This window comes from Drosophila mojavensis, unplaced genomic scaffold (genome assembly GCF_018153725.1).
Source record: "Drosophila mojavensis isolate 15081-1352.22 unplaced genomic scaffold, ASM1815372v1 contig_136, whole genome shotgun sequence".
In the NCBI taxonomy this organism is placed as follows: Eukaryota; Metazoa; Arthropoda; class Insecta; order Diptera; family Drosophilidae; genus Drosophila; species Drosophila mojavensis.
Window position 1 is genome coordinate 31,288,309 of NW_025318667.1, and position 26,853 is coordinate 31,315,161.

The window sequence follows — 26,853 nt, forward strand, 5'->3', positions numbered from 1 at the left end:
TGGTATGTTGGATAAAATTCATGAATTGGTATTTTATTATATGATTTAAAATTTTTGTTGTTTACTATCTGCTTTTATTTGACAAATTGAATGTGTGAAATACGTAAAACTGATTTAAAATTCGCGCCTATGATATTTGTCTGGATCAAAGTATGATGTAACAACAACTCGATCGCTGAACTTCCGGCCAGTCAGCGCCTGTTGAGCCTTTTGACAATCGAGTACCGAGTTAAATTCGACAAATACTTTGCCGCAACCAGGAACTTCTACGCCCTCAATCGGACGCGGTATCTCAACGCTACGAACGACTCCATATTTCGTACATTCTTCCTTAATATCCTCTAGTATGTCCTCATACTCCTCTTCATCGCGCAGCTCATCAGGAGTGACCATATTCAATAGGCAAAGAACTTCAGTGGGTGGACCGGATGTCACTACCGTTGACAAGCCCGGCACTTGCAACATTACTGACTGGCTTGTATTAGCAGCATTCTGAGCATTTTTGGCACCCACGCTGGCACGTTGAACGATCAGTTTCTTATCTCCCAGCTGCATACCATTTAATCCAGCAATTGACTTTAAAGGGAATATTTATCGGTTAGTAATAACTATATTAAAATGTATTGGCTTAGCTCACCTGATCAGTAATGCTTAGATCAACGTATTCACAAAAGGCATACCCTTTACTTAAGCCTGTGGCTGCGTCCTTAACAAGGTTAAACGCTCTTAGCTTACCAAATGATAGCAATAATTCTTTCACCTGCAATACGGTAAATTGTTTATTATGAAACCAATTGAAGCTATGAAAGTTTTACTTAAAATATATCTAACTAAGAACAAATAGTTTATAATTATAGTTGAATTTCTTATCAACTTAAAATTTTTTGAGAATGCTGATTATGTGCAACAGATCCTCAAGGAATGGAAAGGAATACTGTGTATATGTATTGGAATAGAAAGAAAGAGGAAGAGAGAGGGAGAGTGAAAGAGATATAAATAGAGATAGAGAATGTCTGGCAGAGCGCACGGATGATGAACATTGCCGATGAAAGAGACGAAATAGAATAATAATAATAATGGAATAATTTTTATCTGGTATATTTTTAAAAGCACTCTTCTGAACCTAACTTAAATTTTCTCTAAAATATTTATCTGAGATTATAGAAACAGCATCTGTGATTGCTGGGGCCTCTATTGAATTATTGATAATTCCCAATTCTTTTATGCCGATCAAATATTAGCTATAATATATAGCAAGAGATACATATATATTGCAGTATTCGCTTTTAATTATTTCAACTTGATATGTACAGCTCTTACCTGTTCATCATTTAAATAATTGGGCAGACCACCTATAAATATTTTGTGGGGTGAATCGGGTACCACTGTTGAGATGACTCCACTTGACACTATTAGATAATTAGTGATATTATTTGTAAAATTAGAGAAATTTATTTACCGATTTCATTATATATTACTCACCAACAGCGGGTTTTACTGCTGGCGTATCCGTGATGCCGGGCATTGGTTGATAATCGTGTGGGCGCCTTATTTTGAGGTCTTGTCCTTTCAAATTGATGCCATCAAAGGCCATCGCCTGGGTGGTCTCGTCTATAGATCTGAACTCGAGAAAAGCGAAGTTCTTGTCCAAATTAATTTGACATGCCAGCACTGGACTGCCAGCGGCTTGTGCTAAACCAACTAAATGCATTTGTTGATTGAAAAACTCCATCATTTCCTCCTCGGTGACACCGAACGGAATGTTGCCCACATACAAGCGACGCGCCTGACGAGTTATAGTTGACCCCACCACGGGCACAGCTGTTTGCGGCGTATCTGGAACTACGCTTGCTGGGATTTGACCCGACGCCTGCATGGCTTTGTACTGCATGGGTGTTATATGCTCAAATCCAGGCGGTGGCACATCCCAATATAATGATGGCTTGCGACGCGAGTTCCGATGGTGGCGGCGGTCCCTAGAACGATCACGGTGCCGGTCACGAGAGCGGGAACGATGGCGGCGCCTATCACGATCACGGTCACGATCTATTCAAGTAGAGCCCACAATTATTCGTATATATTTATACATTTTTTAAAACATATATTTTAAACGTTTTTTCTATTCTATACCAGGATAATTATATATATATATATATATATATATATATATATACAGTTTGGCAAGAAAGTGTTTACACACAGGGAAAACATTTTAATTTTTTACTTTGAAGCGAAATAAAAACTGTAAGAATATGTATATTCATTTTTTTTAAAATGAAAGTAGGTAAAAGACTATAAACTATATTAGTAAGCAAAAAATAATAACAATATGTTTCCATTAACAAAAGAAAACCATTGTTTTGGAATAATGGCAAAATATCCCAGTGGAATATGTCAGAAACCTGGTCCAATCGATGAATAGACTTGGGAACAGTAATAGATGACAACGGTGGCCAAAAAAAGTATTAGTTTTAACTACAAAGTTGTTAAAACACTATAATGAATTGATTGATTTCGTTGTGTAAACACTTTCTTGTCAGCTGATTTTTGTTACTTCTTTTGTTTTTTATTTTCTTTTGTTAATGGAAACATATTGTTATTTATTTATTTTTTATTTTTTTTGCTTACTAATATAGTTTATAGTCTAATTTACCTATTATCATTTAAAAAAAAAATTCACTATACATATACTTAGTTTTTATTTCGCTTCAAAATAAAAAATTTAAATGTTTTCCCTGTGTGTAAGCACTTTCTTGCCAAACTGTATTGTATTATTTTATTATTGTATTTTTGTTAAAAATGTATATTATATACATATACATATTTATATGAATATCTTTTTCATGACGCTTAATTCTTGAAGGTACTGTACATGTTCGTACAAATATGTATACACACTTTAATCCGTGTAGTTATATAGTTTTTAAATTACTACTATGAGTTAAATACTACATAAGTTAAATTAAATAGTGTGTTGCATATTAAAAGGGGATTCACTCGTACATAATCATAGGCATCCATTTACACATCCCCTCCTGACCACACACTCTCATTCATCAGTACACGTTTATATTTACATATGTACACATAGTGAAAAGGGTCCCATTATCATATGCAACGCGATTATTTTGGTGGGAAAAAATATGCAATATGTCGCATTATAGACGTGCACACACATACGCATTGTTGACTGTTTCTCGCAAAGTAAATGTAAGAGCAAGGATAACAAAAACGAAAATCTATCACCTATGCATATGTACATAAAAACATGCATGTGTATGCATATAAATATATATATATATGCGTTAGCGCCCAATATGTCGGCCAGTGAGAATGCTAAACGATTAATGAGAGTATGATTTGATCACTTCCAAATAAACAGTCTCTAATGTTATAGTAAATACACATGTGCAATCTAAATTGGCAAGCATTAACACAGTTGCCTATTCTATTTACGTAAACTTATACATTTGTATGTATATGTACGTATGTATATGCATGCATGTGTAAATTAGCCGAAGCCTGAACTTAAGCACATTGGAGCATATGTACACATGATTCAACCATGGGCATCACGTCGCAAAATTGCAACTTACCATCATATCCCATTATAATATTTGCACAAAAATCTTTTTACACGAAAAAAATTTTAACTATATAACAAAAGCCGACGAAATATGTATCCCTTTAAAATGCGAATGTGTATGTCAATAAATATCTGCGAAACGATATAAAACAGAACACGTGAAAAATGAAAAATATGAAATGGTGAACTGAAACACAAACACAGATCAGAGATGCATAGCCATCCCATCTCAAAATATATCGATACGACTCGATGTTAAGCGCTATCGAAATATACGTAAGTAAGAGTATATCGCCTTAATCTATTTGTTTTGTATTTTGAGTTCAGTTAGTGCCGGCTAGTTAATAAAAACAATGAGCATAAAGATATTCTTACCTACGGAATACTTTTATCAAAAACGTGCCTGTCATTTATACGGTCAGTTGCACATTAGCGAAGACAATGTCGTCGTGTACTACGTGATTGATGCAGACAGCAATAAGTTTGAGCTGGACACATATAAAATGCGCTTCCTGGGATCCATCCTATGTAATGACTCCTATAAAGATAGGAATTATTGTCGTTCGCATGACATGAGCTTATGCTTCACCTACACAAACGATTCGCCAAACATTGCGCTTATGTTCACTGCCATTACACCTGACCGCCTCAATCAAATCAAATTGGTTCTTTATGATAAACAAACGCTACTAAGTCTTGTTATCAAAGAGCAAAACCCTATTAGCCAGTGGACAAGGGAAAGTCATGTTAATGACGAATGCGATTTCTATATGTTAGCCCAGTTGGTGCAACCCAAACCAGATCCATTACGAAAATCAAACGATATCTGGTTTTATAGTAATCAGTTTTTATATTTGTTTGCAAACATTCCCATGCAATTATTTAAACATATTGTTGGGAACACATTTGTAAATAGCATTATAACCCATACAGTTATCTATACGCATTATAAGGAATGGCAAACTATATACGCAACAGGGTAAGATGTCTAAAGTATATTTATTTGACCCCCTTTTTCTCAACTTTTTGTTTATAATCAGTTCTAGGCTGACAAATATCATGGTAGATCGAGCATTGGGTATTATACTAATGTTGATATTGTTTACACTTGTCTCGCATCCAGGAGATTTTCTAATACAAATCTCCCATGTAAGTTTACCTATTTCAATTGATGTATTATGGTTTTAAACAATATATTATTTACAGATTATAATACAACAGCTATATAGCTTGCTGAAAGTTTTGGAGGGTAGTCCCATTGGTTTAAAGCTCAACATACATCTTAACAATTTTTTCCTTGATTGCTTTAAATATCACATTGAACTGTGGTCAACCTTTTTGGGTAAATCTCTAAGTGTACTGCATTGACCCTCTTAACATTTACTTTAAAATTACATTTCAGATTTAATTGAACCAATTGTACGTCAGGTGTTTCTTGCAATTGGAGCTTTTGGATGTTTAGGGTTTACGTATCAAATAGCACTGCTTGCGGATCTAATTTCAATTGTTGGATTACATGCTCATTGTTTTTATGTTTATACCAAAGTGTAAGAGCGAAGCTTATTATTATTTCAGATAAGACTCACATACCTAATCTCTTCCTACAGTTTAAATAATGTAGAAGTTAAGGGACTCACAGTATTATGGCAAGTGGTACGAGGCAATCGCTATAACATCTTGAGAAGTAAGAAAATTTTGATTGTATGAAAATATCTATGAATAAATGTTCTATTGATTTCCTTTAGATAGAATTGAAGCACACAACTATATGAATCGCCAGCTGTATCTGGCAACTATATTCTTTTCTGCAATACTCTTTCTTTTTCCAACTACTCTTGTTTACTATGTTGTATTTGCAACCGTAAGTGTTTCATTTATTCATATTTATAGCTCTATAATGCATTATCGTAGTTAAAAGCTCTGACCTGCGCAACTTTGGCAATACTAGAGGGGTTTCGTCGCAAGCTTTTGAATTTGCCGATCGAAGTTTTCCTTAAGTATATAAAAAGAGGATTTTATGATATTGGTAAGCTAATATTTAAACATAGTATCACTGACCAACAGCAGTTTGGTCAGTTATAGTATTTATCTATATATTCATTTTTTTTTTATATTTATATATATATATAGATTGCCTAAGAGTGCTGGACATCCCACTTCAAAAACAATTATTTTTTACTTATCGAAATTCTAAAATATTAATTTTTGTATATAAACTTCATGTTTGAATTAAAAAAAAAAAAAAAAAAAAAAGTCCTAAGTACCAATGAAATGCTTGAAACTTGCAATGTTGTCTGTGTTGTTAAGTTACACAAGCTTTTGTTGTTTAAACAAAAAAGCGTTGTCTATAGTTACATTTAGTCATTTTAAGAGCGATAACGTCGGGCGTCTTATATCGCTAGCATATATCGATACATGAAAAGGCAACCCTGACAGGTAAGAACGTTTTCGTTCCACAATTAGTCTCATCTCATTGCGCTTCAGTTTCTATACAGAGGTGGACGGTTGTGTAATTGGAGCTGTCCAACGTTTTTTCTTAAATATTGTAATGGAAATTTCTGCAAAAATGGATAATTCTGGCAATTCAGCACCTCTACCACAGCGTCAAGCAAGAGCAAATAATCAGCCTAATAAAAATATCGGAAAACACGGCCCACAGAAGCAAATTGACGCTGATGGTGGTCCCGCGGAGAAGCGGCAACGTTTTGGGCCTAACAATCAGAATGGCGGCGGCCAGAATCAAAATAAGAACTTTGGCAACAAGGGTGGATTTGGTGGAGGTGGAAATCGTAACCGTAATCGTGGCGGCAACCAAAATAGGTCGAATTTTCAAAACCAAAGTGTAAGTACAAATACATTTAAAAGTACCCCACATACATTTGTATGATATACGAAAACGAAGCTGAAGTGAATTCGATTAATTAATGTTAGCGGCAATTTTCTAATCATTTCATTTAACGGCCAAGGGATCGTCTTTTTGTATGAATGAAAAAGAAAAGCAACAGACTTGTTTGTATTAGAAATGTATGTTTGTTGTATGTACACTTTAAAAAAGTAAGAATTATACACAATTGCAATGGCGGCCTAAGAGCATGTCTGCTGAAATAATGTGAGTTTTCATAAAAACGTGGCAAATTTATCACAAAATGTGAAATGCAATTAAATATTCTTGAATTCGGGTTTAATACTCTGTAAAATACATATGATTGTGCATACTGTTGTGTGGATATTAAATTTATTATCTTTGCTTCAATATTAAGGGATATGTATACTACTGTATACGTATACATGTATACGTATACATATGTGTATGTACATGCATAACATGCATACATATCTTTACATGTGTATAATTTTTGGGTTGCCTTTTTGCTTTGAATTACAAATAAAAAGCACAAGCATCAGATATTAATATGTAAGGGAAAACAATATTTTCTATAATAATATAATATATATATTATAATAATATATATATATATATATATATATATATATATATATATATATTTTTTTTTTTTTTTTTTTTTTTTCAAAATACATATTACATACTTCAATACGTGTACACATCTATTCAAATGTTCGTATGCAAATACACGTGTGTGTGCATCGTATAGTACGCGAGCATTATATTATTCATCTCGTTCGCACCAATAGCTTTTGAGCTGAAGCAGTTGTGATGTCGTCTCTTTAGCGTGAAGCGTTATTGTTTGTGTGTGCGTTTATGTAAAACCGGCAAATGGAAAGCGGTTTGCATATTGAGAATTTGGCAATCACTTTTGGGCTAAGGGCTTGCAGATAAATATATATTAATTTATATAAATAAAAACATGTCTACATGCAAGATGTGTATTCATACACATCTATACAAAGTTTACCTTTATCCACATACATATGCATATTTGTATGTCAATAACATTTTAACACGCATCTTTAGACACTGTTCAGGGAATTTATATTTCTTAGTAAATTGTTGATCTAACTGTTCCTCGCATAATCATGTGACAAAGTGAATTTATTTTCATGCACTGCTGTGCTTTGTGTTGCGTTAAATAAGTATAACACTAATGTGATTCTTTAAAAACTTAAACATACGGGAGCGTGCAATTAGTGCTGTATTCAAAAATATCTTGTCCCTCGCTCTCTCTCTCTCTCAATATATCTATCCGTAGACTGGTGCATAAAAATATTATACATTTATATTTTTAAGTGTAAAATTGTGTTTTGAAATGTAAATAATTGTACATCATTTTATTTTTTGTATTCTTTTAACATTAGAACATTTACGCAAAAAATGTTACTGCGCAAATGTATTAAACATGGGTAGCATGAGCCATTATACAAAATAGATACATTCTGTTTTGTCCTCTAGTGCAAATTATGTGTATGCATTAGTGCCATGCGGAATAAAAGCTTAATTTTACCTTTTCTCAAAGTAGTAATAATTTTTAAAGTCAGTCTTGGTAAGCGATTGCTTTTTCTTGCACACAAAATGAAAAGGTATCTCTTCTCAAATACAGTACGTTTTTTGGTACATTTTGAAACCGTTCATGCCTCGCTTTTCATTCCGATTGATTGGGTGAACGAATCGAAGTTTTTTTTTATTTTTTTTCTTCGAAATATTTCGGCTCAAGGATCTGTAAAAACATTCCAATTATGAATACCTGAAATGTATTGAACTATATATTTCATAATTTGTTTATAATAACGAAATGAAATCATTTTTAATTAACTGCTTAACAAATTCTTATTAATATATCTATAATAGATCTATTATATGAAGAACTTGCAAATTAAAAAAAAAAAGATTATACAGTCTGTCAAGAATGAATTGGCACACTGATGTGTGTAGTCTTTTTACTTTGGATGCAAATATCTAAGTCATTAATGTATAAAAATATATATTTTTTTAATAGAAATGTGCTTAATAGAATTTCATTAATTTATATGTAAAAATAGAAAAAAAAAAAAACATTCAATATGTAAAAAACAAATCAACAAAAACCAAGAGCACTTATAAATAACAGTGTCAATAATAATAATAAAAAAAAAAAAATAATTTTATGTTATGATGCATAGAATGTAATGTGCCAACACATTATTGACACTGTTATTGTTGAGTGATCTTTGTTTTTGTTGATTTGTTTTTAGCATATTGAATGTTATGCTTTCTATTTTTATTTATAAATTAGGGAAATAATATTAAACACATACCTGTTTGAAAAAATTTTTTAATGCATTAATGACTTAGATATTTGCATCCAAAGTAAAAAAATTACATTTTTTTCAGTGTGCCAACTCATTCTTGACAGACTGTATATGCTGTGTAATTTCATTGTTTCTATTTTATTTCACTATTAAAGTAAGTTTTTTGATTTGTTCAACATTAAAGTCTGTCGCTAGTTTTAGGTAGAAGGAGAAAGAAGCCCAAGTTACCCTATAATATTTCAGAGTTATCAGTTGATCCAGGTGCTGTTGGTTGGATTTTCATCCCTAACAATTGCCAAAATTGTAATGCAGGATTATAAACTAATTTATTTTCTTCTAAACTAAAAAAGAAAAACAGTGAAATTTCAAACTTAACATAATAATATTAATTAAAAACAAAAGGAACTCCAATGTCTGCGTCAACAAAAGTCTACGTACTCTTACAAACTAATATAAACTTACTAACTATAAGGAACAATCTTTTTAATTAAACTTATAATTTAATATCTTGTGGGATAACCCTTCATCTTAATCACTTCTCTGAGGCGATTTGGCATTGAAAGCACCAATTTTTCGATATATTTGGGATCTAACGCGCACCACTCCTGGTGTAATGCCTCTCGCAGGCGGTTTTTGTTGTTGATTTGGTGCTTCCTTATTTTTTTTTCGAGCATATTCCAAACATGCTTGATTGGATTGGTATCCGGGCTCTGTGGCGGCGTCTCTAAAAGGTGTGGAGTGTTGTACGCGAGATACAACCTAGTATTCATTGCTTTATGTTTTGGGTCATTGTCCTGTTGAAACCAGAAATCAGACCCAATTCCAAGTTTCTCGGCGCTGCTCTTTAAATTTTTTTTTAAAATATCAATGTACACATATTGGTCCATCACTCCGTCGATGAATTCCAAATTTCCGACTCCTGCTGCAGCTATGCAACCCCAAACCATAATACCTCCGCCGCAGTGTTTTACGGTTTTTATTGTATTTTTAGGGTTCAATGCTTATCCTGGTCTCCTCCAGACGCGGAGACGCCCATCTGAGCCAAAAATGTTATATTTAGACTCATCTGAGAAGATGACCTTCCGCCAGAAGTCCATTGGCTTGTCCACGTAGGCTTTGGCAAACTCTAAGCGCTTTCTCCTGTTTGTTAAATTTACAACAGGCTTCTTGCGAGGCGTGTTGGACCTAAAGTTATAGGTTTTAATGGCTCTACGGACTGTTTCCTGGTGAACTTCCTTGTCAATTCTTCGACCCATCTCTGACGCAATCTGCACTGCGCTACAAAAGGGATCCTTGTCCACCAGATGCTTTATTGTGCGCTTGTCACGATCGGATAGTACAGGTGGCCGACCAGATCTGTTGTTGTTTTTGATGCGCCCTTCATATTTGAATCTACCAATGACAGTCTGTATAGTAGACTTGCATCTGGACATGATTTCTGCTATCTCTGCATACGACTTTTGCTCCTTTGTGTGGAGATGCAAAATCTTTCCACGATCTTCAAGCGATAACTCTTTTCGTGCAAACTTTTTTACTGCAAAACTCAAATATTTTGTCCAGCTCAAGCAAAACACGCCAACTATTAAGAATTTACTTATTAATAATAAGTAAATATTATTATTATTATTAATAATAAGTTAATAAGTTATTATTGCATACATTTTTCGAAAACCCCCGTTATTTCTAAGAAGAACGCTGATGCCAGACAGTGCAAGAAAATAAGAGTACGTAGACTTTTGTTGACGCAAATATTTGGGTATGTTTACATTCGCTGTAATATTATGGAACTAAAATTAAAAGTAAATGTTTTTCTTTTATAATTTAGAAGAAAATATATTAGTTTATAATCCTGCATTAAAATTTTTTAATTTAACAAAAATTTGGCCAAGTTTCAGGGTGATTCGCGCAAATATAACAAAAGTACGGTGACTTTAGTGGCACACTGTATGTTTTTTTTTTTTTTTCAAAATCTCTGAATATTTTTTGTGCAAATTTGAAAGGAAATTTCGTAGTTGATAGCTTCCGTAGTGTAAATCACATTTCTTTCTTTTTTATATACTCATCAATATATACATGCGTATGTATATGTATATAATACACACATATATAGCAACAAAAGTCCACAACAGAACCAACAAAAACGGATGGAGGAAATCTCAATGACAAAGTTGTCGAAGCAAACAGCGCGAATCAATCCAATTCGAATTCTGCTGCCCAATCCCAGACACAGCTTCAAGCGCAAGCTCAAGCCCAGGCACAAACTCAAGCACAGGCTCAAGCTCATGCCCACTTAGCGTTTAGGGCTCGTGGCGGCGGTGGTGGTGGTGGTGTCGGCGGTGGCGGCGGAGTAGTAGGTGGAGGAGGCAACAACAGCGGCGGCGGCGGTGGTGGACGTGATAGGAACCGCGGCTCACGTGGTGGCGGCGGCGGCAGTGGTGGTGGCGGAGGCGGACCAAATTCTGGGGGCGGTAATAATTCGCAACGTGGCGATGACTTCTTTATTGCCCAACGTCTACGCAGCATTTCTGGTCCCACCCACGAACTGCCACCGATTGAGGTCGCGCAAGAGACGAAGTTCTCTGGTCGCAATCGTCTATATGTTGGCAATTTAACCAATGACATTACCGATGAGGAGTTGCGAGAAATGTTTAAGCCGTACGGCGAAATAGGCGAGATATTTTCAAATCTTGAAAAGAATTTCACATTCCTTAAAGTCGACTATCACGTTAATGCCGAAAAGGCCAAACGCGCCTTAGACGGCTCAATGCGCAAAGGGCGTCAGTTGCGCGTTCGCTTCGCCCCCAATGCAACCATATTGCGTGTGAGCAATTTGACACCATTCGTGTCCAACGAGCTGCTGTACAAGGCCTTCGAGATCTTTGGGCCCGTCGAGCGGGCCAGCATTACAGTCGACGATCGTGGCAAACATTTAGGCGAGGGCACTGTCGAGTTTGCTAAAAAGTCATCGGCCAGTGCATGCCTTCGTTTATGCAATGAGAAATGCTTCTTTTTAACGGCCTCGTTGCGTCCGTGCCTAGTGGAACCGATGGAAGTCAACGATGACAACGACGGACTGCCCGAGAAGGCGCTCAATAAGAAGCTGCAAGAGTTCAATCAGGAGCGCAGCGTTGGTCCCCGATTCGCCGACCAAAATTCATTTGAGCACGAGTACGGCTCCAGATGGAAGCAGCTGCATGATCTATTTAAAAGCAAGCAAGATGCTCTCAAGCGGGAGCTCAAAATGGAAGAAGAAAAGCTTGAAGCTCAGATGGAGTATGCTCGCTATGAGCAAGAAACAGAACTTTTGCGTCAAGGTTAGTATAACAGGGTAATACGAGTAAACAATTCCAATACATAATATAACTTCTGGCCAGCCGAAGTTTTTACAAATATTCTCTCTCACTCTCCTCAGTGTGTCTAAAGTGTATTTCCCTATTTTAAATGGATCGAACTTCGTTCCTTAGGCAGAATTCATAAATATCTACATTATCAATCTATCAATCAATACTCTGTGAACGCACATACATACACTCATGATGGAAATAATAGGTACATCCCTAAAATTTTAACTTTATTGAGTTTAGTTTAGCAAAACATTTTTTCTACTGCCCTAAACGTCAATATTTAAATTCACATATATGTATTAGGTATATATTATTGAAAATAAGTAAATTTGAAAAAAAAGTCTTTTTTAAAGTTACAAACAAAAAAACGAAAATGAAGCTCTTTGTGCTTGACTAAAATAATAGGTAAACGTTTCTTTGGCAGATTGAACTTAATTTTTAAAAATCAAATCATTCAAAGTCATTTCTTATTTTATTTTTGGAATCATAACCTGTATATCCTCCTTTATTTTTAACAACTTTTTCTATCCGGTTGGGCATACCCTAATTTAAGCTTGGCAGGTCTCAATCGGAATCTTCCTCCAAGTTTGTTTTCACACTTTTGTTTTACCATCTGCTTTTTCAATTCACTCTACAAGTTTTCGATACAAGTGTCCTCTTTATTAACCTCAAACCAAGTTTTTACTAATTTAGACGTGTTTCGGGTGCAAGGGCATGTTTTTCTCAGCATATGGTAGCATTATATTTTCGTTAATATCCCTGGAGTCAGCTGCTCTCATAATGTCAGATTTTAGGAAAATCGGACTTACTCTATACCAAGAGAAACAGATTCACACCATAATGTTTTCACCGCAATGTTTGATTGTTTTTTTTTTATACTCTGAACCCATTGAAAATGGGAAATCAGGGTATAATGGTTTTGTGAAAAGTATGTAACAGGCAGAAGGAATCATCTCAGACCCCATAAAATATATATATTCTTGATCAGCACGACGAGCTAAGTCGATATAGCCCTGTCCGTCCGTATGAGTGCGTCGATCTCAGAAGTTATAAGAGCATGCATACTCGTGTGTACCATACGCAGTACAAGCTTAACATATTTTTTCGATAACTCATCCGATAACTTTTTCATCGAGAATACTCGAAAATTTGATTGTTTTTCAGCCTAATTTGAACACTTTTAGACCTAAAGACTTCAGACTGTGTATATACAGTTGATCAATACAAAGATTTTGTAATTTACAGATTTTGGAAACCACAACCTTCGCCCTCAATTTGTAAAAACGCATTTCAGGTACTAGACTTGTGCTTTGGAATGTACACACATTCTAATCATATGATCACGCTCTGAAAGTTTCATAAAGATAGTCCATCTACAAAAAAAACTATTCAACAATTAAATTCTGATAATTTTACCCACACTTCAGCGCAGCTCAAGCGCTGTCGCTGCTAACTGCGCAGTCAGCAGAGCGCGTGATTATACCTTTAGGGCGTCTTACATGACTGGAATAGTCATTTCCAAAAATACAAATTTTGGTTTCGTCGCTAACAGATCCTGTCGATGTGATGTGGTCTTTTGAAAAATTTTCCCTCATACTCAAATTGTAGGTGCGCATCAACGTAGGAACCCTCCTTTGATACGAACTGGTAGTTTTGTCATTTGTAGTCTTCCAATTGAAGAAGCGTTAATAGTATTATCCATTTCGGATGCAATGACCCTTGAAGATTTGAAAGGGTCGAATTTTGCAATTCTTGTATTGCGTCGGTCAAATTCTGGTGTGGTTTTCGATGGACGTTCACGTGTTTCATTTTTATTGTGCACCTTTAAAGCATTTTGCACAAAGTTAAGATCTGTTCATCAGTTTCGCAATTTGACGCAAAGATTTGCCACTCCTAAGGTTTTTAGCAAGCCTTCGTTCCTCACTGGAAAAATGAATATTTCGACCCATCTACATAGGATATTTATAATTGTTTTACTTTTTATACCCTGAACCCATTGAAAATGGGACATCAGGGTATATAATGGTTTTGTTAAAAGTATGTAACAGGCAGAAGGAGGCGTGGCAGACCCCACAAAGTATATATATTCTTGATCAGGGCGACGAGCTGAGTCGATTTGGCCCTGTCCGTCCGTCCGTATGTATGAACGCGTCGATCTCAGAAGATATAAGAGCTAGAGACTTGAATTTTTTTCCTAGGTCCGTGTATATCACGCGCATATCAAGTTATAACTATAACTACTCTCGATATTTTATTATCGATTAAAAACCTTATCGAAAGCTAGTTATTTAATTATATCTCCTACACCTTTAGAGCTAGAGCTTCCAAATTTTAAATGTAGACTTAAATATATTTTATACAATTTTGATTTTTGTTAAAATTTACCCCCACTCTTATTGCTACCCCCTCACCCTCACCTTTGTAAAAAGCGTATTTCAAATACTAGAGACTTGTGCTTTGGAATATACATACTTTTGAACATTATGATTATATTTTAAAAGTTTCATTAAGATTGTATGTCTATAAATTGTATGCAGCCCAAGCGCAGTCGCTGCTTATTGCACAGTTAGCAGAGCGCGTTCTAATACGTGCGTGTGTATGTATGAGTACCGAAAAGAAGTGCACAGTGATTAGAATATCAGATTAGAGGGTTCAGGGTATCTCCTGGTCGAGCAGTCTCGACTAAAGTCTTTTTACTTGTTTATCATCTTTGTGTGTGAGTATATACAACAATAAAATACTTTTCGTATTTTAAATTTATTTTTCAGGCTGAAGAAATCAAGTGTACCTATTATTTTCAGCAAGCTTTTTAAATTGAAGTTACCATCCATTTTTTTTTTTTTTTTTTCTCAATAATACCAAAAATTAATTGGTCTTGGGAAAAATTTCCAAAATTATTTTGGTGTACTTTTAATTTTCATCATGAGTGTATATCATGATACCGCTTAGGAAAACAATTGCTAGTCAAGGCGGTGGTCCATCGATTATCGATATGTTGTATTTGATTGTTTTATATTTAAGATCTATGAATATTCAAGAACTATCGACGCTTTGCTGATCGTTTTCAATATTTTGAAAATTTTGATTTACAACAAAATTCAAATGATGAGTATTGTGGTGTTTATCTTGTATTGTAATGAAACATATCCTAATATACATATGTGTGTCTTCTAAACACAAATACATGTTGTTGATACTTTTGCCTAATTTTTTCTACAATATCAAATGTGATGGAATTATCTAAGTTATTTTATGAGCAATTTAGGGCCAGGAATATGCAAGTCAGATATGTAATCTATAGCAGATACATTATTGAGGGTGGAACAATCTTTATGATTTAATTTAATTTGTATAACCTGAGAACCCGTTGAAAAAGGGAAATCAGACTATAATGGCTCTTTTCAAATGTATGTAACAGGCAGAAGGAGGCGTGGCAGACCCCACAAAATATATGGGCAATTCTCTAATGTCGAATATGACATTCATACGTATTTTAAGTAAAAAAAAAAGAAACATGCCCAAACATTTATTTATATTGACGATTAATGAATCTTCTAGTTCTTGATGAGCTTTATAATTGGGCTAAATATGATTTTAGGCAAGTGTTCGTTTTCAAGATAATTAAAAATAATAAGAACGTTGCAGTCGGACGTTACCGATTGCGGAATACTCATTCATATCCCATTAGCAATTCAGTTGCTAAGTTTAGCAACTGTAGAAAATTCAGTTTTTACCGATTTACCATGGCCCTAGTGAGTGTAGACAGTTTTGGTCAGTTCTTAGAACGAGCTAACGGTACCCTAACTGAAAAATTTGAGTGATTACGCTTAACAAATGTGAAAATTACAGGCTATTTTTCGATATGCCATGCCCCTAAAGAGGCGTAAATCTTATTTTTGAGTCATACTTATACTTATACTTTAGGAGATATAAACTTTTGCGGTTTGTCATGCCCCCTGTGGGCGGACATATATCCGTCGTTTGAGGTCTCTAGCATCAATAGTGTCCAAAATATAGCAGAATTTAATTAATCACTATATCTTCAGTTCCGATTTGCCACGCCCCTAATGGGCGTAGACATATAATGTTGTCATTAGGCTATACAATAATAACATTAGCTGACGAGCAAAATTTCAGTGTTTTAGCTGTAAAACTCTTGGAGATACAGTCTTATCCGATTTGCCACGTCCCCAATGGGCGTAGATATATCCGCCATAGATCGTAATCTTGGGTGGTCAACGCGGATCTACATTCCAAATATCAGCTTTCCAGCTCTTCAACTAATATGATTTCTGATATATCGGAAAATGAATTTTCCGATTCGCCACGCCCCCAGAGGGCGGATCGGGAAAACTTAAACACTTTATAAATCGGAGATATACACAAGTATGTGTTCCAAATTTCAAGTCTGCGTTCATACGGACAGACGGAAATAGCAAAACCAATATACTAATTCACTTTCGTGAATGAGTATAAAAAAAACAAAGAGGTTCGCACACTACAAAAAACGTAAGTCGCTTTTTAAAGAAACAGTTCAACCTCAGATTTTCGCGAAACCCTAAATGACAATTCATTACAAATAATTTCAAATTATTAGGATTTGACACATCTTAATAATGTTTTTTATATGATTCAAAAGTATTGAGCTTTTTTTTTCAGTTTTAATCAGGTTGAACGTGGCGTGTGGAATACGACATATTTTCCAGCAAACTTGTTCTTTTTTATACCCTAAACTTATTGAAAATGGGAAATCAGGGTATAATGGTTTTGTGAAAAGTATGTAACAGGCAGAAGGAATCATATCAGACCCCATAAAGTATATATATTCTTGATCAGGGCGACGAGCTGAGTCGATATAGCCCTGTCCGTCCGTATGAGCAAAAGGATCTCAGAAGATATAAGAGCAAGAGAGCTGAAATTTGCATGCATACTCGTGTATACCAGTACAAGTTTATCCGATAACTTTTTTTATCGAGAATAATCGAAAAATCGACTTTGTTTTTTCAGCCTAATTTGAACACTTTTAGACCTGGAGACTTCAAATTTGCGTTGTATATAAAGTTAATGAATACAAAAAAAAAAATTCCAGATTTTGGATACCACGCCTCCTTTACCCTCAAGTTGTAAAAATTTGTATTTTGTATTTCATGTACTAGAAACTTGAGCTTTGGAATGTGATTACGTTCTGAAAGTTTCATTAAGATTGTACGTCTTGAAATTAAATTATTTAACAAATAAATTCGTATAATATTGTCCACATTGCAGCGCAGCCCAAGCGCAGTCGCTGCTTACTGCGCCGTTAGGAGAGCGCGTTGTTATACGTGCGTCTGAATGCATATGTATGTATGTATGCATAGAAGTGCAGAATGATTAGAATATCAGCTAGCTCCTAGTCGAGCAGTCTAGACTAGAGCCTTCTTACTTGTTATACATGAACTCATTGAAAATGGTATATTAGTTTTATTGAAATGTATGTAACAGGCAGAAGGAGGCGTGGTAGACCCCACAAAGTATATATATTCTTGATCAGGGCGACGAGATGGGTTGATTAAGCCCTATCCTATCTGTGCGTCCGTCTGTCCGTATACTTGAATGCGCCAATCTCAAAAGATACAAGAGCTAGACACTTAATTTTTTTAATGTTCGTATAAATAGCGCGGATATTGAGTTTATCTCCAAAAATATAGATTCAGATGAATTTTATACAATTTCAATTTTCGTTAAAGTTATAAAATAATTATGTTCCCGTAGTAAGGCCACACTGCAGTCCATGCGTGTTTATGCGTGCATGGCTATGTGTGTCTGTGTGTTTATTGTGTAAGCAGAAAGATACGAAGAATTATTTAAATATCATGTCGCTCCCTTAAGATTTCACGCGTCTAAAACAATGCCATCTGACCCAAGCCCGATGTGTACAAGAGCTTCTAATCATTGTCGTGCCAAAGATCGCCATCAGTTTCTTATCATTGTAATTTGAATTCTTTTTCTGAAACTAAATCTATACATTGGTAATAACCTGTCTATAATACATGTTAGTCAAGCTCGAATTCTCCATTTAGAAGCTAAACTGAAGACTATTATTATATCTATATGATGAGTCGCCTGGAAAATTTGTTCCTTTTGGAATTTAAGTATTTGAGTATATGGTCTATTTATGGATTTGCGGATATTATGGTAAAAAACTAATGGCTTCACTTAATAACATGCAGAGCGTGTTAGTGTACTGGGCTGTACAGTATGTATGACGTGTTCCTTAATATAGTAATGCACATTATAAGGTATATTATAATAATAATTCATTGAATAACTGATAAACCAGGGAATCAAGTTGATCGAAGATAGAAATTATAAGAGTGCTATGTACCTGCCTGTTTTAATAAACTGTTTCTGATAATTAAGAAATATATATATTATGTAAATATATTCCCAGCGTTATATCTATATAGAGATTATTCGTGACTACAACACCTGAACATAGTTTTACCTGTCCATAAAAATAAACTAAATTATCCTTTGTTTTATAATAAATTGTTACTGTCTGTGCACCTGATGTATACGGATTTTGAAAATGGGTTTTGTGATCTCGATCGCCTTGATCAAGATGTGTGGCGCCTGCTTGTTGATTTAGTCAGCTTTCTTACGATCTTGATGCAGGATTCAATTCATCAGCTAATACCGAACTATCTTTTTAGAATTAAGAAAACGCGAATCTGACAATGAGCGCAAGAAGTTGGAATGGGAAATGCGTGAGAAGCAGGCCGAGGAGATGCGTAAACGCGAGGAGGAAACCATGCGTCGCCATCAGACTGAAATGCAGAGTCGAATGGTGCGCCAGGAGGAGGATATGCGACGTCGTCAGCAGGAGAACACGTTGTTTATGCAGGCCCAACAACTAAATTCGTTGCTTGATCAGCAGGAAGGATTCGGTGGCAATAACGGCGGTGGCGGTGGTGTCAATGCAAATTTCGATAATTTCGGAGGCAACAGTAATTCGCCTTTCGAAGTATTCCGAGGTGAGTTTTTGACTTGCCAGCGGTCATTAAAAACAATTTTTAAATTATTGCATTGTATTTGAATTTAGGTAATAACAACTCGTCCATGGCAGGCAATAATGGGCCAGGTGGAAACAATCAACAGCAGGTATGATCATATCATTGCGTTGACTATACTACTATAGTATATAGTTGTTGCAATATGAGTGCACATATACAGTGGCTCACAGATTATTTGAAATAAAAATTTCATATGCTCATTACTTTATACCAATACAAATTTTTGAAAAATTCAAACGTAGAATTGTTATTTAAATGTTAAATTAATGGAAAACATAACTTTTTTATTCATATTTTAAAAAATAACAGTAAGAAAATAACAAAAACTACAGCAACTCATAAATTCAATGTCACAGCTTATTTGATCCAAACTGTTTGTAGGACAGTTACAATCGCGTAAAATGGAAATTCACGGTACTTTTTAAGTTTTTGCTTTGATTATTGAATTCGCAATGTGAATTCGAAGTATTTTTACCATTCAAAGTGAGATTTTGTTAAGAAAACACGTGTTTGCAAAAATGGGAAAGCGCACAACAATACAGCAGCGGGAATTGGTGCTACACCACTTTAAAAATGAAATTTCGAGGCGCAAAATTGCACAGATTGTTAATTTACCCGAAACTACCGTAAAAAACATAACCCGATTTGTTTTTGAAAACAGAGTGGTTAATAAGGGTAGAACGGCTCCAAACAAAATTTTCAATGGCACAGATGAGCGATACATTGTACGCCAAATGAAGGAAAACCCTAAGTTATCCGCTCCAAAACTGGCTAGTCAGATGGAGCAACAGCTGGGAAAGTCAGCTAGTGCAGAAACGATCCGTCGTATACTCCGCGACCATGATTTACATGGTAGAATTGCTCGCAAGAAGCCTTACATTAGTAAGAAAAATAAAGAAAGCCGGCTCCGATTCGCAAAAGAGTACATAATCAAGGACACCAGCTACTGGGACAAAGTCATTTTTGCTGACGAGTCCAAGTTTAACATATTTGGTTCGGATGGGAAGCCCTACGTCTGGCGACAAGCGAATACCGACCTACAGGAGAAGCACCTGAAACCCACAGTAAAGCATGGTGGAGGGTCTGTGATGGTTTGGGCCTGTATATCTGCCTCTGGAGTGGGAAAACTAGCTTTTATTGAAAGCACCATGGATAAGAATATGTATTTAAACGTTTTGAAGCAAAATCTTTTCCAAAGTACTGAATATTTGGCTCTGAAAGAGGATTTTACATTTTATCAAGACAACGACCCTAAGCACACATCGGGTGTCGTTCAGTCTTGGCTGGTATGGAACTGCCCGCATAACCTCAAACCGCCAGCACAGTCCGCGGATCTTAATGTAATTGAAAATTTGTGTGCCATTTTAGACACCAATATCAGATCCCGGAATATTTCCAACAAAAATGAGTTAAAAACGGCATTAGTCGAGGAATGGGGGAAAATCCGACCCGAAACAACAAAAAAATAGGTGGCTTCAATGCCTGCAAGACTTAAGGCTGTATTAGACCAACAAGGGGGTCATACAAAGTATTAAAACTAGGCATAATTTTGAAATTACTGTTTAAAATAAGTAATGGGTCAAATAAGCTGTGACATTGAATTTATGAGTTGTATTAGCTTTTGTTATTTTCTTACTGTTATTTTTTTTAAATATGAATAAAAAAGTTATGTTTTCCATTAATTTAACATTGAAATAACAATTCTACGTTTGAATTTTTCAAAAATTTGTATTGGGTATAAAGTAATGAGCATATGAAATTTTTATTTCACGTTGGGTCAAATAATCTGTGAGCCACTGTATATATATGCCAGTAGGCATTATAATGGGTCGTCTCAGACATGTGGCTTTAATTGATTTCCATAACTAATTCTCCTTAAATTAAATTAAATAGAAAATTGAAGACGCCTACCGTATAGGACTAGAGTTTTACATGCTCACTTTTTTATTGTATCAGTGTGTTATTTATTTATCTTGTATCAGGTTCTATGATAGACTTAAGTCTTTATCGATATATATTTTCATGTCTTCGTCATTCGATTCAGTCAGTATTGCTATCTGCGATTTTATATATGTATAGACCTCTTTGTTTTGTTGGTACGAAGCGATTGTCTTTGATAATGCCTTCCAGGTTGAAGTGTTGGAAAATCTGTTTAATATTGGAAAAGGTGTGTGTGTGTGTGTGTGATTAATGATTGTATTTGATATTTGATATGGCACATGAAATAAATTTCCTCCAGGAGTCTAATATGCCGTTAAGCTGTTTTCACAATGTTTGCGCGTAAGTCTCTGATAATGAGGGGAACTGTATTTTGTATTTACGTTATAAATTTTGGTTATTAATTTGGTTCTTTGTACATCGAAAAACAGTAACAAATCAATTGAACAATTGTATTTTCCTTGCTCGAATAGGACTCCTTCACTCCTTTTGAATTTGGGGTTAACAATATGAACCAAGGCGGCAATCAACGTGGAAATAATGGCGGAAACAATGTTCCATGGGGACGTCGTCGTTTTTAGACAGCTCTCGATATATTTTACATGGACCACTATGGATATAGAATAAATTGATCCATATATTGATGCATTGATTTAAGTCTTACACACTCGACACTTCACGCATAAATTAGTGTGAGGATTCATTTAACAGAAAACTTACGGAACATAATATATATTATACCATTTATTATAAACCTTATGCTGCAAAAAGAACTTGTATGGTTTTATGATTTTATCCAATGTCATCCTAAAGACCCTTAATAAAGAATCGTATCAAAAACATCAAGTGAAAAAACGTCCTGGCTACTACATACTGTACAATTGATGTATGCATAATTTTAGAAAATTATATATATATATATATATGTCGTGTCAGTACCAGAATGAGAAACGCAACGCCCCGACATATATATACTACTTTCTTGAGTATTTTTAAAATATTATTCTTAAAATTCAATGTCTTTTTATCATAAATTTCTCAAATATAAGTATATGCGATGTATATATGCATACATTTTTTGATCTTTTTCAATGTGATGCACAGTTTTGTATCAACACAAATCGTGGTGAGTATGGAAGGGGTGACTAAGGGCCATTGCTTGCTTATCAAAGCATATATATAATGGATTTTTGTTTGCTGAATCTAGTCAGCTTAATGATTGGCTAAGTGTACAATTTCATTAACTACAGAATTCTGTAGCAATGTATCTACATGTTCTTATATGGATTGTTTTAGAACTAATTAAAAATTAGACACTATTAATATGATTATGTTATATAGAAAAGTTGTTTTATAATTACCGAAAATATTGGTAATTAGTCTATAATTCTTTCTGGGATTACTCTGGGAACGTTTTTAAGAATCAGGTTTTTTAACCTGAATTTCGAAAACAGATTTTGTTTTTTTTTTTTAATTTGGGAATCATCAAAATATATATGTCGAAATCTTAAGAAATTTACATTTAAACAATCATCTATGGCTAAGAACTTCGTTATGTAAGTAAGATGTACACGAGTTTTAATAATATATAATCTCTCGGGGAGAAAATGTACCATAAAGTAAGTTTATCTTTTCTTTATCGGGAATTGTGGGAGGAGCACGATGTCCAACAAAGATCGGGGCACAAGGTTGCCGGTGTGCACACGTATTCATATTAATGTTACTTGGAATCAAACACTGACTAGCTAAAGGTATGTACGGCTCGCAATCCTAAAGTTCTTAACGAGTATTCAGATATGTTGACAGCATGTGTGCGTGTGTGTCTGTGTTATGCGACTTAACACTATGGCATGTTAACATCTATAATACTTGGATTAATTTTTCAATCTGTTATAAAGAAAGGTAAAAGAAAAACAATTGTGGCGTTGAATTTTTCAACATATACTTGAAATTTTTAATGGGAAAAGCTAATCCTGTTTGTAGTCTGCAGTCGAGATCAACTATATATTTTCAGCAAGCTCTTTGTTCATAAACGTAACGATTTTGGTGGAAGAGAACGAAATACGAAATGATTGCAATTCTAAGCATTTGAGTATGAATTTCATTGCAAACGCGCGCAATGTGAACTTTCAAAAGGAAATCTAAAAACAATTTTCCCCCTACATTTATTTAAAAGTCTATTTTTGCACTCGTATTGGGGCTAATGAAATATTATTGCTGTTTTTATAAAGCGATAACGCATTTTCTGATCCATTCATTGAATCAACCTACACCAAAGCTTCTCCAAATTCTCTAGAATGTTAACATCAATGTATATATGTATATGAATTAGAGGGCTGTATGAGTGCCAACAAAACCGTAACCGAATTAACAATGCTCATATTGAGATGTGTGGCGATGAGAGTGCGATCGTATATGACTTAGACGCTCAATATTGTATTGAGCGTCAAAGAATACATAAGTCTTGAGTAAGAAAAACACGAAGGCCAGTGGAATTGCGTGTGTGCAGACCAGATAGCCGACCGACGGCAAATTTACCGTTACAATTTGGTAGCGAAAAAATATTCTTTATGCGTAGCAACGTTTTCATACCCTCCCCACAAATAACATTTTGCCTGAGCATGGCAAAACCCTTTCAAAACCTTGAAATACCCTCTAAATGGAAAGGGCATAGAAAGAGACAGAGTAAGAAAAAATAGGCGCACGATCAGGCTTTATATTAAAATGTATGCTTTACGCTTGAACGCTCGAATCGCGCTAATCTTGGGGTGAGATTTTTTCATTCGAGCCTCAAGCGACGGAGTCGAGCAAATACGAAGTGTTTACACGAAGATATATGCATGCAAAAACTCGAGTGCTTCGACGCCTAAATGCTTTGGTTAACTGTTGTATTACTCTTTACGTCTTATTTATTCTCATTCTTTTTACTAAAGACAGGGAGATATGAGATATTGAGTGCATTCGATCTCCCACTCTATCATAGGCATACAGCCTATCACTCACTCATTCAGTCTCAATTCGAGTGCACTCTATCTCGCTAGGTTATGAGTACGGTCATGCAGCTCTCTAATATGCATATATATATATATATATATATATATATATATATATATATATATATATATATATAAAAGAGAGTTGTGAAAATACTGAAAAAATTTGACGAATACTTGAAAAACGCGGTTTTTTCCCTAAAGATTCAAATTTCCATTTATACTCAGTAGCCTTGACAACAGTGACAGTTTCGGTCCTGTATAGAAGTAAATAAACAAATGTAGTCAGTCAGTCTACGGCACAGCCTCGAGCAGACCTGACTATTCAAAAAAAAAAAAAAAAAAAAAAAAAAAAGACTATTCAAAAAAAAAAAAAAAAAAAAAAAAATTTTTTCCAAATCAAAAAGAAAAATATTTCAAATCAAAAATCTGCAAAAATTAAAAAAAATCAAGAGATTAAAACCTGACTAATCAAAAAGAAATAAAAAAAATTCAAAATTCGAAATTCAAAAAAAAAAAAAAAAGTTAATTATTAAAAAGTGTATTTTTGTCTTTTTATATTTTTGGACTTTTAAACTTTATAAATAATAATTGTGCGCGTGCGTACAAAAGCTAAATATCTCGAATGTTCAGGTATTTGTTTGTCTCAAACATAAATTTGTGTAAATTATTTATATTTATATTTCTCGATTGTTTTATATGGTTTTGTGCGAGGGCAGTATTACTATTAATAAAAATTCCGCGTCCTAGAAGATCTAATCTTTCCCGGCGGACCCATAATGCAATTAGGCAACGGAATATCGCGAGTCAATTATCTGACGAAGAGCGAGAAATCGCCCGATAAAGGCTCCGCGTTAGTACCCAGCAAAGAAGGGCCTTAATTCGTGCTTCTCAAAGAGAGGCAGCCCGTGAAATGGCAATAAGAAATGGTTCAAGGATTGATTTGAATCGAGAAGCGTTTCGATATGATTGCACCATTGACTATAGCTTGAATCGTTTAGTTTGCATTGGTCCAATGGACGTTGTTTGCCAGCATTGTGGCGCATTGAAGTTTGCTGGTGAAACGCCCGGTTTGTGCTGCCTTAGTGGTAAAGTGACATTGCCATTAGTGGTCCCGCCACCAGAGCCATTGCGTTCCCTACTTTTCTAGCGAGCACTCAAAAATACAATGCCTGTTTCCAATTCGGGGCAGAGACAAATCCAACAAATCAAAAACCATGAAAATTGGTGCAGCAGATCTCGAATTATAAGTTTTGTAACAAACTCTACTTTGTTTTATATATATAGAGACTGTTAGGCGGTACGAAGTTCGCCGGGACAACTAGTATATATATATATATACTTGTATATAGACATATATACTTGTTTATATATTGAAATTTAATGTGATTTGAATGTTACACACGCATATATCAGATCTTTGCATTTTATAAAACAGAACAGTATCTCCTTGAGCTTTAAAGCTTGAATGTTGAAATTTCGCACGTGAGCTAATATTATGATTCTATAAAGACTGATGAAACAAGTAAGAACGTTGTAGTCGGGCGTTACCGATTGCGGAATAGTCCAAAGAGCTATGCCGGATATATGTATCTCCGCCCACAGGGTGCGTGGCAAGCCGAAAAAGGTTATATCTCCTACAGCTCAACAGGTAGAAGCTCGTTGAGTTATTGGTAAATAATTATAACGCCTTTTTAGGGGCGTGGTGTATCAAAAAATACCCTGTAATTTTCACATTTTTTGAGCGTAAGCATAAACATTTTGCAGTTACCTTCACCTCGTTCTAAAAACTGGCCACAAATGAGGTGTCAAAGCCTAGTAGGGCCGTGGCAAAAAAGGGAAAACTGAATTTCCTACAGTATTAGAGCTAAACTTAGCTGCAAAATTGCTGATGGGCTGTGCATAAGTACTTTGCAGTTGGTAACGCCCGACTGTAACGTTCTTACTTGTTAATAATAAATTTTTTGTTTGTTTCAATGTTCACAGCTAGTTCGAACTTTACCAAAAATTATCTTTTCTATTACGCTATTTTCTAATTTTATTACATATATAAATATAAGTTAAAAGCTGTTGATGTACATAATAAACAATTCAATTTGTAATCCATTATCTATGTTTACAGGGACTAAAAAACAACGATAGGTCGTCAAGAATAATCACGACCTATGCGAAGAATAAACGTAATGGAATTAATGGTTTAGGGCAAATTGTCGTACATCAATTGTTGAATCTTTTGAAAATGTACTTGAATAAAGAACCCTTTACATCTAAAATATCGCTGTGTTTGTTTAATTTATGTTGCCAATAATCAAAATTGCGGGAGGTATTCAGGACCCATGCATCTAAGCATATCATCACATTCCCGCGAAATGATCGTATGTCGAAAAATGTAATTTTACAGGAGAAGCTTTTTATACCCTGAACCCATTGAAAATGGGAAATCAGGGTATAATGGTTTTGTGAAAAAGTATGTAACGGGCAGAAGGAATCATTGCAGACCCCATAAAGTATATATATTCTTGATCAGGGTGACGAGCTGAGTCGATTTAGCTCTGTCCGTCTGTCCGTATGTTTGAACTCGTCGATCTCAGAAGATATAAAAGCTAGACTTGAAATTTTTTTTCCTAGGTCCGTGTACACCACGCTCATATCAAGTCTGTTTTTCAAATATCGATAAGTTGTCCCGTTATTTTGTTATCGATTTAAAACATCGAAAACCAGTAATAAATTTATAT

The 26,853-nt window shown here is 34.8% G+C and overlaps 3 protein-coding genes across 6 annotated transcripts; 2 read left to right on the plus strand and 1 right to left on the minus strand.

Annotated features, from left to right (window-relative positions):
- Positions 1-7: 7 nt before the first annotated feature.
- On the minus strand, positions 8-3,745 carry LOC6586299 (splicing factor U2AF 50 kDa subunit). Its single transcript, XM_002011879.4, has 5 exons — positions 3,597-3,745; positions 1,483-2,046; positions 1,321-1,409; positions 638-760; positions 8-576 (listed from the first exon to the last, which is right to left on the minus strand). The coding sequence occupies exons 1-5, from the start codon at positions 3,607-3,609 to the stop codon at positions 115-117; spliced, it is 1,251 nt and encodes a 416-aa protein (XP_002011915.1). The 5' UTR covers positions 3,610-3,745; the 3' UTR covers positions 8-114.
- Positions 3,746-3,868: 123 nt separating this feature from the next.
- On the plus strand, positions 3,869-6,205 carry LOC6586300. 3 transcript variants are annotated; one of them, XM_032733229.2, is made up of 8 exons: positions 3,869-4,565; positions 4,627-4,735; positions 4,793-4,928; positions 4,989-5,133; positions 5,194-5,270; positions 5,332-5,447; positions 5,498-5,612; positions 5,717-6,205. In XM_032733229.2, exons 1-8 carry the CDS (start codon positions 3,940-3,942, stop codon positions 5,812-5,814), a joined length of 1,422 nt encoding a protein of 473 aa, XP_032589120.1. In that variant the 5' UTR covers positions 3,869-3,939; the 3' UTR covers positions 5,815-6,205. The 3 variants fall into 3 exon arrangements, with proteins under 3 accessions (XP_032589120.1, XP_043867591.1, XP_032589121.1); XM_044011656.1 differs by lacking the exon at positions 5,717-6,205 and having other exon boundaries at positions 5,505-5,580; XM_032733230.2 differs by lacking the exons at positions 5,332-5,447; positions 5,717-6,205 and having other exon boundaries at positions 5,477-5,501.
- On the plus strand, positions 6,129-26,441 carry LOC6586301 (protein no-on-transient A). 2 transcript variants are annotated; one of them, XM_044011655.1, is made up of 5 exons: positions 6,129-6,428; positions 10,902-12,105; positions 18,828-19,148; positions 19,217-19,275; positions 26,241-26,441. In XM_044011655.1, the coding sequence occupies exons 1-5, from the start codon at positions 6,135-6,137 to the stop codon at positions 26,424-26,426; spliced, it is 2,064 nt and encodes a 687-aa protein (XP_043867590.1). In that variant the 5' UTR covers positions 6,129-6,134; the 3' UTR covers positions 26,427-26,441. The 2 variants fall into 2 exon arrangements, with proteins under 2 accessions (XP_043867590.1, XP_002011917.3); XM_002011881.4 differs by lacking the exon at positions 26,241-26,441 and adding an exon at positions 21,599-22,189.
- Positions 26,442-26,853: the final 412 nt, after the last annotated feature.

Excerpts from the sequence above, each read along its gene's own strand:
- LOC6586301 (XM_044011655.1), top strand. The coding sequence starts at position 6,135 with ATGGAAATTTCTGCAAAAATGGATAATTCTGGCAATTCAGCACCTCTA. Across the intron at positions 6,429-10,901 it reads CGAATTTTCAAAACCAAAGT|CAACAAAAGTCCACAACAGA; the intron begins GTAAGTACAAAT and ends ACACATATATAG. Across the intron at positions 19,149-19,216 it reads GCCTTTCGAAGTATTCCGAG|GTAATAACAACTCGTCCATG; the intron begins GTGAGTTTTTGA and ends ATTTGAATTTAG.
- LOC6586299 (XM_002011879.4), bottom strand. Across the intron at positions 1,410-1,482 it reads AGCAGTAAAACCCGCTGTTG|TGTCAAGTGGAGTCATCTCA; the intron begins GTGAGTAATATA and ends ATTATCTAATAG. Across the intron at positions 577-637 it reads ATCTAAGCATTACTGATCAG|TCAATTGCTGGATTAAATGG; the intron begins GTGAGCTAAGCC and ends TTCCCTTTAAAG.
- LOC6586300 (XM_032733229.2), top strand. The coding sequence starts at position 3,940 with ATGAGCATAAAGATATTCTTACCTACGGAATACTTTTATCAAAAACGT. Across the intron at positions 4,736-4,792 it reads TTCTAATACAAATCTCCCAT|ATTATAATACAACAGCTATA; the intron begins GTAAGTTTACCT and ends TATTATTTACAG. Across the intron at positions 4,929-4,988 it reads ACTGTGGTCAACCTTTTTGG|ATTTAATTGAACCAATTGTA; the intron begins GTAAATCTCTAA and ends ATTACATTTCAG.